General features: G+C 35.8%; 1 protein-coding gene across 3 annotated transcripts; it reads right to left on the bottom strand.

Annotated features, from left to right (window-relative positions):
* Positions 1-8,073, bottom strand: adgrf3b (adhesion G protein-coupled receptor F3b). Of its 3 annotated transcripts, none has more exons than XM_046836559.1 (19): positions 7,945-8,073; positions 7,787-7,856; positions 5,390-5,450; positions 5,262-5,274; positions 4,945-5,076; positions 4,627-4,782; positions 4,465-4,517; positions 4,261-4,322; positions 4,026-4,144; positions 3,729-3,944; positions 3,261-3,479; positions 3,025-3,165; positions 2,748-2,935; positions 2,490-2,663; positions 795-2,108; positions 672-713; positions 538-573; positions 388-437; positions 1-312 (listed from the first exon to the last, which is right to left on the bottom strand). In XM_046836559.1, exons 1-18 carry the CDS (start codon positions 7,958-7,960, stop codon positions 390-392), a joined length of 3,060 nt encoding a protein of 1,019 aa, XP_046692515.1. In that variant the 5' UTR covers positions 7,961-8,073; the 3' UTR covers positions 1-312; positions 388-389. The 3 variants fall into 3 exon arrangements, with proteins under 3 accessions (XP_046692515.1, XP_046692516.1, XP_046692517.1); XM_046836560.1 differs by having other exon boundaries at positions 1-300; XM_046836561.1 differs by lacking the exon at positions 7,945-8,073 and having other exon boundaries at positions 7,787-7,917.
* Positions 8,074-15,999: the final 7,926 nt, after the last annotated feature.

Genomic DNA, 15,999 nt, shown 5'->3' with positions numbered 1-15,999 from the left:
AGCATACAGCATCAGCTTTTTGACAAATAGATATAATCTAAATCAAATCTGCTGTCTTTAAGGGAATGGCAACAAATGACTTGACCTGTACATCAGCTAATGCAAAGTGGTTCACGGTGCAGCATGTATGCTAGCGGTCAGATTTTTTTATTTTATTAACATTTTTTGCTAAATAAGTCTGTGGTATCTTCTGCGATGACTGTTGCTACTGTACAGCTGTACTTCCTGCTGTGCATTGAGTCCTGGTTTGCTCTTCGTCCTGCTGCAGTGAAGCTGGAAATCTTCAGCCCTTGGTCTGCTCTAGTTTAATCCCTGCAATTGAAGATCGGCATGCAATGACTTGGGGATTCAATATGCAGCAAACATCATTTATTTTCACAAACGCACCTTCACTTTCCACCAGAAGTGGGCTTCTTGCTTTCACTCTTAGATCCAAACTGAAAGACATAAATATATTGGTTGAAAATGGCCAGGTTTCGTTAAATGTGATTATAAATGTAAAAAAATGTAAGTTCATGTTAAAATTTATATACATACCGATGAATTGACAAGTTTTACAATTTCATCTCGAACCTAAAGAAAACAGCAGATAAAAAAAATTGTGTCCTGTTTAGTAATCTACCACCGGCTGCACACAAGTCAGTATTAATATGAAGAAAGACCAAACATACTCTTTTTTCGCCGAAACATCCTGTCAGCAAAATGAACAGGCCCTAAAATAGAAAGGGGAGAGAATTTGAACGCCTCTTATCAACTTTGAGTGAAACATAATGCTTCTCATCGACAGCACTTACCTGTAATGAGTTCACAATGGTGAAGGCATAATTGATTATAACCTTGGTGATTTGGTTGTCATTCATCAGAAATACAAAGAGCCCTAAAATCCAGGTGCCGCCAAAAACAGGCGTTAGAAACACAATCACTTTGATGACACTCTTGACGGCCTCCTTGTCGTCCTTCTTTGTGTTCTCGCCTGCAGCGGGCTTGAGGAGAGTCGAGATGACCACCACCATTGAGCACAAGTTGGCAAAGATGACGAAGCCGATCGGCAGAAGGAAGGCGTAGAGGGAACCTTGCATTGATGAGACGTATGTCAGCCAGCAGGTTGTTCGGCTGTAGTAGGTTACATCTGTTCTGTTGTTGTAGTATATGTAGGTCACACCCACTATCATCAATGGAAAAATATACCCAACAATAATGGCTAATGGCATGTACACTCTTTTTCTCAGTGGATTGAACACAAAAATGAGCTGATGGAGGAGCATCATGCTCAAACAAAGCATCCAGAAAAACATGCCCAGGTAGAAGAAATGCTTTGCGAGCGTTAATATAAGGCACAAGGTGTTGTTCAGGATGTTGGGAAAGGATGAGGCGACAAAGCTGCAGTCAGCAATGAGGAGACACAGAGAAATGTTGACCAGTGACATGTGGCGGAAGTGAGAGAGGTTGGACTTTACCACTGCATTCCATACCAAAAATTCTATGGCAAGGAAGACAATCAGAGAGCAGATGGAGATTCCCAACCCGATGTATGTAATCTGGTCTAAGAAAGGCAGGTTAACAGGAGTCTTGGAGAGCAGCATGGAGAAGGAGGTCAGATGATTGCAATCACAGAAACTCATGTTATCAGAACTTTGTGACAATCTACAGCCAAGCTGCGACCAACGATTTTCGGTAGTGTTCCAAAAAATGCAGGACGGCGAGTTGCCGGCAGAATCATTTTGAGGAATTGGATAAGCCATCCGAATGTTTATAGGGTCGTTGTTTTCCACTACGGCAGTGACAACAATGGAGGGAAAGATTGCGTTTTGATAAGAGCCTTTCGGTAGACGCTCTGCCATGCCCTGTATTCCCATGGTTTTTACCATGGGAGAGGTCGAGTTCAATTCCATTTCGACATTAAACACAGTTTTATTGCAGACAGAGTTGTTGCGGCAGACCTGCAGCTGGATGTTCGAAGCATTATGCCCCTCACTGTTATTAAACTGAATGTTTTTCACCAAGTTCTCAACGGATGATAGGTATGTTGTAGCGATCGTATAGTCACGCTTTGTATTTCCTGAGTTCCAGGTCGTGTTCAGCAGACTGCTTGCAGACTCAATGAAATTCTGAAAGACATTATTGGCTCATGTTAAGTTCTGAGCATTTACTCATTTCCTTGTTATGATTTGCAGCATGGATAATGGTTTTGAACTCACCAAACACCTCATAGCTATTCTGCTGAGGGCTACCTTATGACCCTGCTAAATTGACACTTAAAATGCACGATATAATTTAATGTTAACTACAAAGTGAATAGTCAACCAAGAGAGGGTGGTTCATTATTCTGTATCTATTTGATTGTGTTTTTAAAATGAAATCTTACTTATTATTTGTTGCAGCAGTTAAATCTATTGAATGTGGGGGAAGGTGGTGGTGGAAGGTGGAAAACTGTGCTGTTTAAATCTTGGTTGCACCTAGCTAAGAAAATAAAGTAAGAAAATGCTTACTGGCAGTAGAGAATCGGTGAGCACGACTTTGTCGGACGCACTGCTCATTATTGTAAGAACACTAACGGTGGCCAGTATGTCACCCATAGAGTTTCCACCAGAAGTGCTGTTCTTCATACTGTCAAATATGGCTATTGCACCCTGTGTTGTGGCCCCAATTCCTTTTTGAAAGTCCTGGAATAAAATAATAAAAAAATTTAAAAATTTGCTTCTATTTCTAGATGTCACTTTTTCATATTGAAGTTAATTTTTTCTTACCGATGATACAGAGAGCAACTGATTCAGCGATTCTTTAATGCAAAGATCAATAGGGTCAGCCCATACTGTGCCATTGCACGTTCGCTCCAAGTTACCTACTCGGCCTACAGCAGTACAGGGGGTAGTTGCTGTTTCTCCACCCTTGGTTTTTGGCCAGCTACTGTCATCTGGGCAAAATGGATCTCCGGCTGAAGGAACGTGTGAGTGAATGTACAGAATGTCAGCATAATCAGGAAATCACAAATGGAATGTTTTCTGTTATAACTCCAGTACTCACGGTATAATATGGGGATGGTCGTATTGGTGACTTGTATCTGGTTTAGACTGTTCTGGATCTGGCAGAAAGCAACAGTGGAGGGTACCTGAGTCGTGCAGTCCACTGGAATTGATAAAGTGTAGTTTTGGATTGTGGTAGTTGCTGGAAAAGAATGAGAATAATATGAATACTTTGCACAGAGATGATGAAGGAATCATTTATGATAACATTTGGAGACACTATGAAGGTGTAAATACTTGTCAGCTGGGTTGGTAAATCGTTGATTGTGACGGTGTAATTCTCTAAACTTTTTAAGATGGTACATGTGATAGTAACTGTGGTGGATGAACCCACAGAACAGTCTGCAGTCGGTGGTATGCTGGTGACATTAACATTATCTGGTAAGATTGCCACCTCCAGGAGCCCTGAGGCTATATGGGACACTGTCCCATTGGTAAGTAGGCAAGTGTAGGTTCCTGAAATAAAGCAAAAAAAGAGATGAGGTTTGAAATAATGTGAACGATTAATCAATAGAAAGCATAAAACAGTTGGTGGTGCTTGGATTCACAACTTTCTGATTAGCCCAATAAACCTAATTAAAAAATATATTATTCTAATGCTGCCTTAGACCTTTAATTTAATCAAATGCTGCTTTAACCTTTTGTCCTCATCATAGGTAAATGAAGTAATTTTTAATGGGTTTAATGACATATTTAAAAATTCACCTGCCCAGTTCCCTCTGATGTTAAGAAGGTTAATTGATGTTTGGTTGGAACATGGCAGTTGTATCACTTCTGTTCCAATTCCAATAGTCTGAGGCCACTGGCCAGGGTAAGTAATCTGCCAAGTGCATGTCTCCATCGTTTCGTCTGTGCTGCAGTTTAGCATGTACTGGGAATTATAACACACCTTCTGCAAAGGCATTTCCATATCCACCAGCCCTGTGGTTGTTGAAACACATTCAGTTTAGTTACCAAAAATAGAGTTTATATAAAAAAATTTTACACACGTATTTTAGTTACCGATTGATGTAGCGTTAATATCTGTAATGTACGTGTAGGTCGTCTTTAGACTTGTAAGTATGTCTTGAACTTTTGAAGACCTAAATGTGGCATTGAGGCTCACCGTGAAGATTTGACCTCTGTTGTGTGTAAAAAACAGGGTGTGCATTTTAGTGCAAAGAACAATGCAATTATTTGACATTTAATCAGGAAAAAAATCAGAAAGGGTGTACAAATGAAGGGATATGTTCAGTACGTTGATGTGGTTTTTGGGGTGATTGAGTTGAACCCGTTCAATGCTGAAAACGCTGTTTGCACCTGAAAAAAGTTAAATAAACAGCAAAAGAATTTCATGTTTTAAGGCTTTGAAGGATGAAATCAATGTGTATATTCAGCAGGATTCAATCAGAGAAGGAAATAATTAATAGTCATTTTGCTTTTTTTTGAGATTGATAGTTACAGGTGTCAGAAGGTTGTTGATTGATGACATGACGATGGTTACTATAATGGTAGCTGCAGAGACAGAAAAATAGCAGATTAAATGCATGTAGGGTGAAAAAAAATTAAAACTATCTTGTTACATCGTTTCTGCTAGAAAAGACGTGAAATCACGTCAGCTTACTGTTCACTTGGGGCACACACATTGGTGTGAAATCGGAAATGTTGGCTACACACTGTAGAGTGTTGCAGCAGGCAGTGACGGTATCGCACACTAGATCACTCCAGATGTAATTGGGTTGACACCAGCATGTTGTTTCATCACCCACAAGCTCACATTCTGCATCAACACACATAATCATTTTATTATACTTTCTGCTCTTAATAAAAAAAAGTATTGAAGTAATTGAATTAATTGATGATGGAATTCCTTTGTTCGTTTAAAAAAATCAGATGCCAGAATATGACCACATTGAAACCTATACATATCTGTCATGCTTACCGCCTATTATTTCTGCGTCCACAATGCTTGCGGTGCTTGTGATGGGCATGATCATTTCAGACACAAAACCAGACACGTCCATTGTGGCATTACCTTCGATCATCACTTCTGCCACATAGATATCTTGAGCCCCTTGAAAACAAACAGCATAAAATAGAGAATTTCCATCTGGCTGTATAGTTAAACAAACTGTGTAGGTTTGTAAGCTATAAGTTTTCACAGACCACTCACTTATTAATATTCTTATATTATAAAATTATAATATTATAATAATTTTATTGTGTGTAGGAAGGCACAAACTGATACATTTTACTTACCCACATGTGCTATCTGTTTTATAAAGAAAGAAAATGAAAATAAATAAATAAATAAATAAAAAACTGTTTAGTACAGGACCTCCACTGAGGACATTGTACAGGATTCGTGAACAAATGGTGAACATTACCTGACAGTAGATCAGCAGGAAGCCACAGAGGAGCATGCTTGTGCATGTTATTGTCTTGTCCCTGAAAAATTAAGGACCTTTTTGTGTTTGTTTGTCTTTTTAGAAAAACAGGGATATTTTCTTTATTGAGACAAACTAAAACAATATAAGAAGACAAAATAAGTCTACTTACTACTTACTACTCATATCTACTTACTTTTTTCTTTTATAATATCAGCAATAAATCAGATATAAAATGATTAATACTATATCTAGAATATTTCTATTTCTAAAATATTTTGAGAGTTATCTGTATTTAATAAATTGATGTAAACGTGCAGCTTAAACTCAAAAGTTTAGACTTAGAGACTATACTGTAATTGTAGTGATGTAAGTATAAACAAAAAAATAAACAAAGGTTAATAGCAAAAAAAAAATAATAAAATGACTATGTACAATGAAATTTATGTGCAGTGAGACTTATCAGAATGATCAGAAATAAGAAACTATTGCACAAGTTATACTTATAACCGCTAACTAATAATAATGATAATAATAATAATAATAATAATAATAATAATAATAATAATAATAATAATAATAATAATGATAAATAAATAATAGTAGTTCGGTTACAGTCATTTTTCAAGCTAAAAATAAAAGACCAAATGTTTTTGTCAAGTGATTGTGTAATACAGTAGTGGTGTGGCTTTTAAACTGGATTTGCATATGCATAAGCAGGACATTAAATCGGTTTAATTTTGAGTATTGTTTTTAATATAAAAACATGGTTATTTAGAGTATGAACTGTTTGAAAGATCAAATGTTTTCGTCTTGTCAAAATGTTTGTTCTCAGTTCCTCCTTGAGGTGAGGTAATAAAACACTGTGGGTTCTGTGTTTCAGTGTGAAGCAAAATGTGACTCAAGTGCAAAATTTCTGGTTGGAATTCCATTGGATTTTACTGTAAACTACATGTACAAGTATGGCTTTTGGTAAACACCCTTAACCAGAGAAATATACAATTTTTCATACAACCAAGCAGTTGAGGGATAAAGGCCTTGTTTAAGGGCCCAACAGTTTGGGCTTTTGAGTTTAGTGGTGCTGAGATTTGAACTCACAGACTACAGACTTCTGACTGTGTAAAACTGTAGATAGAACATTACTCATAATCACACGCTCATGATTTCTCACTCTCTGGTGTTTAGTATTGTTTTAAGATTTATATTCTCACTCTTGATATCACCCAAATGAAGATGAGTTCCCCTTTTGAGTCTGGTTCCACTCAAGGTTTCTTCCTCATAACATCTAAGAGAGTGTTTCCTTGCCACAGTCTGCTACTTGGGGATTAATACTGATACTGTAATTCACTTATATACATTTTTTTCTTATGTTTTGTAAAGTTGCTTTGAGACAATGTCCATTTTGAAAAGTGCTATAGAAATAAACTTGGACTTGAATTTCTGATTCAGCATCTTACTACTGAGCGATCGTTTCTCATCATCATCATTATTATTATTATTATTATTATTATTATTATTATTATTATTATTATTATTACTTAATATTATTACTTGATATTTATATATATAAAGTTGCTCACTGGTATTCATTAAATTCTTTAACTATTCATTAAATTATAAGTTTAGTGGCTTTAGTGTTTTAAAGCTACAGCTGTTTTCTTTCTTTCTTTCTTTCTTTCTTTCTTTCTTTCTTTCTTTCTTTATTTTATCTTTTCTTTCTTTTACTTTTTTTAATGATGTCTGAGTTTCTTTGTAATGTCTGAGAGAATTGTCAGAGTATATTGAATGCCCTTTTATGGTCATTTGCACTGGTCAGTTCTTCATCTTTCCATAAAAGAGAATCTTATTTAATCCAAGCAATGTTCACTTCATAATTGTTTTTAATCAAACATTTAATATAAAAAAAATAATATAAAAAACAACAGCATTCCTCCATGAAGCTTTATCAAAACACAGACCGTGGTAAAGAATCATCTATATACTTTAGCTTTTCCAATGTAATATACTTAGAGTACACTTATAAACACCGGTTGTTCAGGAAAACTGAAATGAAGCCCATATGAAAGCCATATGAAAGTGGCCATATTACAATTGTCAGGAGTCAGAATTTGTTCTTGGATTGTTGAGTACAGTGCTAGCCTGACAATAATTAACACATACTATTCAACATAAAATCATTTCCTGACAAAGAGAAAATCTGTCCTTCAGCAACATATTATTTCTATATTTCCATCTTCCTGTAAATTTGGAAAGAATATTCCACTGACTAACCAGGACTTCAAGTCCATCAAGCTGCTTTTCCGATGTCTCAAAGGTTCAGTAAAACAATAATTTTCTTAAAAAAAAAAGATATCCAGCTTCAAATAAATTAAATATTATAAAAGAAAGAATACTGACCTTGTGCTCTGCATTTCGAAGTGAATGTAAAATGTTGCTATGTCATAACCTCGCTGCGCTTGTTTCCTGGCTGAAAGGGAATTGTAATGAAGAAACCTGGTCAACTTGGGAAGGTAAGAGTACAGAATGGACCAAAAATTTACAAATATCTCACCTACATTTGCATTTTCGCATACTGGAGCTTCCTATGCCATCTGGTCAATAGTTATTGGTTCAAACTTTCCATTGTCATTTGGTTAACAAACCCTGGTGCCTTCTTGTTGGAACTTGAAGGGCTTTGCCACCAGGTTAAAACCATTTGTTCTGACTTTAAATGAATGCTCTACATTTACAAACTTACTTTTAATTAAGTCCTCACCTCCTCACTTAACTCAACCCCTCCATTCCCCATTAACTCACCCCACACCCATTGCTCAAATTAACATTACATTTCTTTACTACATACTAACTATAAATTATTTTTGGTCCTTGAAAAGAACGTGTTAAATATAAAATATTAGATGGCCGGCTGTTAGATGGCCATTTCTTTGGTTTACAAAACTGCAACAATAACTGAGGGTAGTTGAACCGATGTAGATAAAAATGCTTGTCAATTGCAAACAGGCAGTATTTTTGGATGTTATAACAGCATTAATTAAGAAGAAGGGCAGATATTTGCTGCTGTAGAGTGTGGAGAGACTGATCCTAAGAATTATTGAGAAAAATGTCGTTCTTGTTTAAAAGGCACTCTGTCAGAAACAATACCAGGCAGCTTAATCCAGTGAATAGTAAACATCAGGTTATAATGTTTTTTCCTGTAGTCTTTTGGTGTAGTTATTAAATAATAAGCAGATTGCAGACCCACCCATATGCTCACCCATGGTACATTTACAACAAAATAATAATCTTTTCCGTGATTAAGATATCTAAAAAAAAAAACCACTCTTTTTGCATAATCTGTATGCAATTTGCGTAACTCCTGAGTGACTCAGATGAGTTTTCGAAAGTTTGAGGCCCGTGTCACGTCAAGATCACCTAGAAGAGGTTAAGGAAAAGGTTACATTCTAATCTTAATGTTCACAAAAAAAAGACTTCCACATTAGCAGTAACTCAAGTGTAGCAAATGAGCCAGTGCACATGAAGGAGTTAATTGGATTTGTTTTTGTGTGTGTATGTGTATGTGTTTGTGCATGTGTGCACATGCCTGTGCACATGTCTGTGTGTGTCTGACACATTCGCCTCATTGTCACTGTACAGCGTTTTATGGAATGCTACATTACATTCAACAAATTTAAAGTAATATTAACTTTCCAACTTATATAATAATGCAGTAATGAAAAAATCTTGTTTCGTTCTGATGTTCAAATCTCATTCTGAAATCTGATGAAGCATTACAACAGAAGCTAGGCTAGCTAGCTTGTACATTTTTCCCTTTTTGAATACTTTTTTCTCTTATATGTAAAAAAAAATTACTCAAAAAAAAATTATTCAGACTGTGAGAAAGCTGCTATATGTTTCACAATGGTCGGATTTTCTTTGAATAATTGTTCCTCTGCAACCAAGCATGAAAAACAAGCTGCTGCTTTATTTTGTGGTCAGGTCCCCGTTAGTCAGTTGACCTCACCACATCCGGTGCCATGTGGTAGTGTGTATTCATGGTACCGGTTACCCCTCACGCCACGCTGTATTCCTCAAACATTTGCTTAAACATACAGATCCTATGATTATGAAAATTGAGAAGCCTGATCGCATGCTGTTGATCCAAATGTCTCTTTGGATTTTTCACATGCTCCTAGAAATTTTGTTGTAAAAACTCAAATACACAAATATCCCTCCAAAATAGAAATATGTAAAATACAAGAGTCCTACTTGTACAAAAAAAACAACAACTAATATATAACAACAGGTCAGATTTTTCAGATTTACAGAAATATGCATTTCAGTACATAATGCAGCTGTCAAGTGAGCTCCAAGTAAAAAAAAAAAAAAAAAAGATTCATGCCCGAGCGTCATTTGTAAATGAGTGACCTTTGTGTTCCTAAAATTCATTTCTTAGTCAAATTGAAATCCATGGCAACCTCCCTGTTTTGTGTGCTTAGTCAAAATAAGACTGTATGACTTAAGTGAAAAACAGCCTATTGCTCTTCAGCTTGTCCTGTGTGCAAACTCTATCAACAAAAATGTGCAGCTCCGAATTCTACGATGCGGCTCATTTATTAGTATCAAGGGCTTAACTATAGACTTTCTTTATTTTTTTAAGTTTATGTACATTGATCTGAAATCTCAGGTTCATAAGAAAAGGACAGATATGTGCTCTTTAAAAAAGATTACAAGTATAAAATAAATAGTGTTGGAGGTGGGAAAGGTTTTCATGGTGTTCCCCGCAGTGTTCTTTGCTTCTATTAGTAATTCCTTGTTTTGACCTTGTATGTTGCTTGAATTTTGCCTGACATTGACCTTATTCTGCCTCGGATTCCTGCCTGTCATCTTGACATTGCTGCGTGTAAAGGAGACACCGCAAATGAAGGGTCCCCTGGAATCCTTCTCACAATAATAAACATGGTGCTACTATATAATGGTGTATTTTTGTGGGGAAACCTTCTAAAAGAAATGTCTGCATTTCGTTGTAAAGAGGGTATGAACTTAGGGTTTGTGCACTATGGGACAGTGCAAAATTGTGTGATTGCGCAATAACCGCACGGTTGTGTAACAATAACAGGGTTGTGGAAACACTACCAAAATATGCACTCGTGTAAAACTGTGAAAAACAATTTGACCTCAAAGGATGACACTAGTCCATATGATGTGTGTATGTGAGAGTGTGATATGATGTATATGTTGCAATAACAGTATAGTAAACAGATAAAATATTAAAACTAGTGTTACGGTTGATGTTGACAGACATCGTGCATCACTATACAATATCTATTTTCTGTTCAGAAAATAAAAGCTTAACCTAAATGACTACAGAAACACTTTCAGACATGAAAAAGATTTGGCCACTGAGGCTCAATGAGGGGACCTCATATAAGTGAATCAGTGCTTAAACCTTTTCCATTCCATTGATCCAAACATTAGGTGAGGATTGGGGGTGTTGGTCTGCTCTCAAAACTACTGTCCATGAGTAAAATGACTAGTTCCAAAGCACTTGGAGTACCAGACTTTTTATTTGTATAGCGCTTTTAACAATGAACATTGTCTCAAAACAGCTTTACACAAATAATGTGGTGATAAAGAATGAATAAGATGTTTTTTTTTATGTGTAAGTTTGTCCCTGATGAGCAAAGATTGTGGTGAAGGAAAAATTCTCCGAAATGGTATAAGGAAGAAACCTTGAGAGGAACCAGACCCAAAAGGAAACCCATCCTCATCTGGGTTGCACTGAATGTCCATTGATTACAGATAAAGGTTTGCAGTGATGGTGATCAGATGCAAACTGTAGCCATCTGTTTTAAAATTGTTTTGATTGCCGCTTGCTGGTATCTATTTAGCACAAACATACAGTTCAGCATCAGTTCAACAGCAAGCAGAACATATGGAAAGCATGAAATGATGGAAGAAACTCCTGATTTAAACTTGCCACAACACCCGTGACCTTATTTGCTTGATTTTTTTAAGCAGTTAAAAAGAAGGTTTTGGGCTCATGATAATTTATTAGATATCAATCAGTGTTTGACTCATTAATACCATTCCATTCATAGATTGGTGTGTTGAGAGTCACATTAGAGTCTTTTCACATAGACTAAGTTTATTAAGCAAAGAGTCCTGTGACAAATATTACACTACTGCAGTGTCACATCCACTTTGCATTTTTGCACCACCATAACTTATCACCTCACGACTGTATATTCCACCTATATTTATTCTGTATATACTGTATCATACAACATTCATAATTGTACATAACTGTATCATGCCATTTAAGCATGTTAGCTCCCGACATCTATGCACAATTTTTGCACAGTACATTGTATATTACTATATATACATATATTATTACCTACTGCACCTTCTGTAAATTATTCTTCCTCAACCCTGTACATATGGACCCCATACTCTTATTTATAACACTTATATTTATTTATTGTAAATAGCCCACTTATGCACTTCTGGTTAGATGCTAACTGCTTTTCATTGGCTTTGTACATGTGCATTGCACAATGACAATAAAGTTAAATCTAATCTAATCTAATCTAATCTAATCTAATCTAATGTAATAAATTAACTAATCTAATGGATACTTAAGTAGATTTAAAGGCAAATACTTTTGTACTTTTACTCAAGTGAAAGTTAAATTAGAATATCATTTTAGTAATTCAAGTGAAAGTGAACCTTGTATATTATATAGATTCATCACACAGACTGATATATTTCAAGTGTTTATTTATTTTAATTTTGATGATTTTTTGTTCACATTTAACCAAAACCCTCCAAAACATTAAAATACTTCATAAGACCAATCCAAAAAAAAATCTATTTGAATTGTTGGCCTTCTGGAAAGTATGTTCATTTACTGTAAATGTACTCAATACTTGGTTTAATTACTTCCCAGGTTTCTTTGACAGTGGCCTTCAGCTCATTTGCATTTTTTGGTCTCTTGTTTCTCATTTTCCTCTTGACAATAAGCTATAGATTCTCTATGGGGTTCTGGTCTGGTGAGTTTTCTGGCCAGTCACTACACCATGGTCATTTAACCAACTTTTGGTGCTTTTGGCAGTGTGGGCAGGTGAAAAATTCTGCTTGGAAAATGAAATCAGCATCTCTATAAAGCCGGTCAGCAGAGGGAAGCATGAAGTGCTCTAAAACTTCCTCGTAGACGGCTGTGCTGACCTTGAACTTGTGGACCTTCTGGACTGCAGTCTTCCCCATGATTGTGTAGCCTGAACCAGACTGAGACACCATTTAAATGCTCATAAAACCTTTGCAGGTGTTTGGATTTAATGAGCTGAATAGAGTGTGACACCACGGGTCTCCAATATTGAACTTTTTTCACAATGTTCTAATTTTTGGAGGTGATTTTTAGGTTTTCATTAGCTGTAAACAAAAATCATCCAAATTAAAAGAAATAAACACTTGAAATATATCAGTCTGTGTGTGATGAATCTATAAAATATACGAGTTTCACTTTTTGTATTAAATTACTAAAATAAATCAACTTTTTAATGACATTCAAATTTATTGAGATGCACCTATACATGCTTTATGTACTTCGTCCACCGCTAGTTACACCTTTAGTAAAATCAAATAAAGGTAGTAATACTGCTAATAGACCCTTATGATATAAATAATGAAGGTGGCTACTGGGTTTTTAGGTACTAATATACAAAGCACTGAATAAAAATATCCCTGAGAAGACATCTTAAGAAAAATCTTTTTTATCTGTTAACAGGTTAAACTAATAATCTTGTACACTGTACAAAGGCAGGTACAGTGAGGAAAATAAGTATTTGAACACTCTGCTATTTTGCAAGTTCTCCCACTTAGAAATCATGGAGGGGTCTGAAATTGTCATCGTAGGTGCATGTCCACTGTGAGAGACATAATCTAAAATAAAAAATCCAGAAATCACAATGTATGATTTTTTTAACCATTTATTTGTATGATACAGCTGCAAATAAATATTTGAACACCTGAGAAAGTCAATGTTCATATTTGGTACTGTAGCCTTTGTTTGCAATTACAGAGGTCAAACGTTTCCTGTAGTTTTTCACCAGGTTTGCACACACTGCAGGAGGGATTTTGGCCCACTCCACTTTTTTTAGATTATGTCTCTCACAGTGGACATGCACCTACGATGACAATTTTAGACCCCTCCATGATTTCTAAGTGGGAGAACTTTGCTCTTTTTATATACACTCGCCAATTACAGTAAAGGTTTACAAGATTCAGCCTTGACCTAATTTAGAGAACTAGTTGATTATTGGTTGATCTGAAAGTGAACACGCCCCTTCATTGTTGATATTCAAGGTTCATCTGCACAATTCATCAATTCAAGAGACATTTACCAAAAAAGTTTAATAGAACCGTGATGAAGAAGAGCTTGACAAATTTTGACAACTGGTTTAACCATTCTGCATTCAATGACTTATGTAATAAACTGGTGCCTAAATGTTTTGGGGGTTAAAACCATTTAGGTAAAACTAGAATAATATATTTTGAACAACATGACATAAACCACTGATAATGTAGGAAAAAGCAGACACTTGTACACAATCGATTAAATGATGTACCAAAGCATTCGCAATTTGATCAAAGCAACGAGAAATGTTCTTATGAAGAGCACAAATGACTAAATGAAGTGGAGGTTAAACAAGTAGTTTTGAGAATTTCATTTTTGATCTGAGAAATGCTTCAAAGTGACTGAGAAAAACTGTAATAGGGATTATGGTATGCAAGAATTATTTTTGAGAACAGAGGAGATTTAACGAAAAACTAAGAAAGAGACAAAAGGTAAGAAAAATATGAAACATTTGTAGAAAAGAACTAGTGTGTTAAACTAAAGCCCTGGTTTGGTAAAGCTAGAAGAAGTAGGATGTTTCTAGACAATGTATAAACAAAGCAGAGGATGATTTGCAGACAGAGCAAAATCAGACGTTGGCAAGAAAAAAGGTAATAATTAATCTGTTGCATTGCTATTATCAAAAGCGCACGATGAGGGGATTTTTTTTTAAGAAAAGGTCACAATCGAGAGATTTTTTTTGTACATGTAAATTAGAATTGTATTAAGGTAAACGGGGCTTCCTTGAAATTTGATGAATTTACCAAGAAAATATATGAATTTAGATATATTAGAGAAAATATGTAAATTTCACTAGGTCTGAGTTATAAAAAGTGGGGATCTTTTCATTTGATTTTGCACTTGCATGCAATTGCTGACAGGTGGCATTGCTGTCAAGAAGTTTTCTTCCGAAAGCTCTATGGGACAGGACTGAATTGACTGCAATAAAGCTGGACTGGAAGATCTCTTCATTTGGTTTGTTTATGTATTATTTGCAGTTTTGAAACTTATTTTAATTAATTAGTAAATAGCTAAAACTGATTTGAACATTGAGCCACTTGTCTGCTCGGACATGGAGTCTGAGTTCGGAAGGAAGTGAGACCAGTTGCTAAATTTTGTGAGAGGAATGTTGTCTGTATATGTATCTTATATAGGATTCTAGCTTCTCAACAGTTCTGGGTGTGCTTTGTTGTGTTTTTAGCATAGAAAGTAAAGTTACCTGCCTGGTTTGTGGATGTCATTGCTAAAATTAGCAATATGATGTTGTTAGAGTATGCAGAAAAACTAGTTCATGCTTTTATTACATCTAGATTAGACAACTGTAATGCTTTACTGTCTGGGTGTTAAAATAAGTGCATAAATAACCTTCAGTTAATTTAGAATTTAGGTGCAGGCTATTTGTTGGTACCTCAAACAATAAAGACTACAGCAGGGGGCAGATCTTTCTTTTATAAAGCCCCACAATTATGGAACAGCCTTCCAATCAGTGTTCAGGACTCAGACACAGTCTCAGTGTTCAAGTCTTTTATCTGTAGATTTGTTCCAGATCTGGAGGGATCATGGATATAGAGTGTTTGGTGAACTGGGAAATTTGTATGCTGTCGTCCCCTCACTTTCACACGTTCACTCAGGTTTGTTGACGGTGGTGTGGTGGGTCGTCGCTTATCCCAGAGATCCCTCATGTCTGTGTTACCTTCTGGTTCTCTTTTAGTTATGCTGCCATAGCGAGTCTTGCTGCAGTCCAAACTGCACAGTGACATTAACTTTCATACAACAACAAGGAGACTTAATAAACCATATCCTTTTCTTCCTGTCACCCCTCTTCTCTCTCTCTCTCTCTCTCTCTCTCTGTCTCTCTCTTTCTCTCTTTCTTTCTCTCGGTTGAGTTAAACATGCTCCTGAGGCACCAGTGACCACTGTTCCTGCTCCTTTGAGGATGGAATTGGACTGTCGTTAATGTCAACAGTCTGCTACACTCAGGACTCAGAACTACAACACTGCACACCTCAACATTGTTTGACTATAATAAATAGATTGTTCTATAATGATAGAAACTTACACTTATGAAGAACAATCTTATTTATTATTTCATACCACATTTCTTATCTGTGTTAAGCTGCTTTGAGACAGTGTCTATTGTTGAAAGTACTATACAAATAAAAATAAATTAAGTCAGAAAAAAAGGGAACCCGAATGAAACTAGAGAAGCTGGAGAAAACCCACATCGAGCATTATA

This window comes from Silurus meridionalis, chromosome 23 (genome assembly GCF_014805685.1).
Source record: "Silurus meridionalis isolate SWU-2019-XX chromosome 23, ASM1480568v1, whole genome shotgun sequence".
Classification (NCBI taxonomy): Eukaryota; Metazoa; Chordata; class Actinopteri; order Siluriformes; family Siluridae; genus Silurus; species Silurus meridionalis.
Note: the sequence above shows the minus strand (reverse complement) of the source record. Positions and strands in the feature narration are given on the sequence as shown.

Excerpts from the sequence above, each read along its gene's own strand:
- adgrf3b (XM_046836559.1), bottom strand. Across the intron at positions 4,145-4,260 it reads ACCCCAAAAACCACATCAAC|AGGTCAAATCTTCACGGTGA; the intron begins GTACTGAACATA and ends TACACACAACAG. Across the intron at positions 714-794 it reads CCATTGTGAACTCATTACAG|GGCCTGTTCATTTTGCTGAC; the intron begins GTAAGTGCTGTC and ends TTTCTATTTTAG.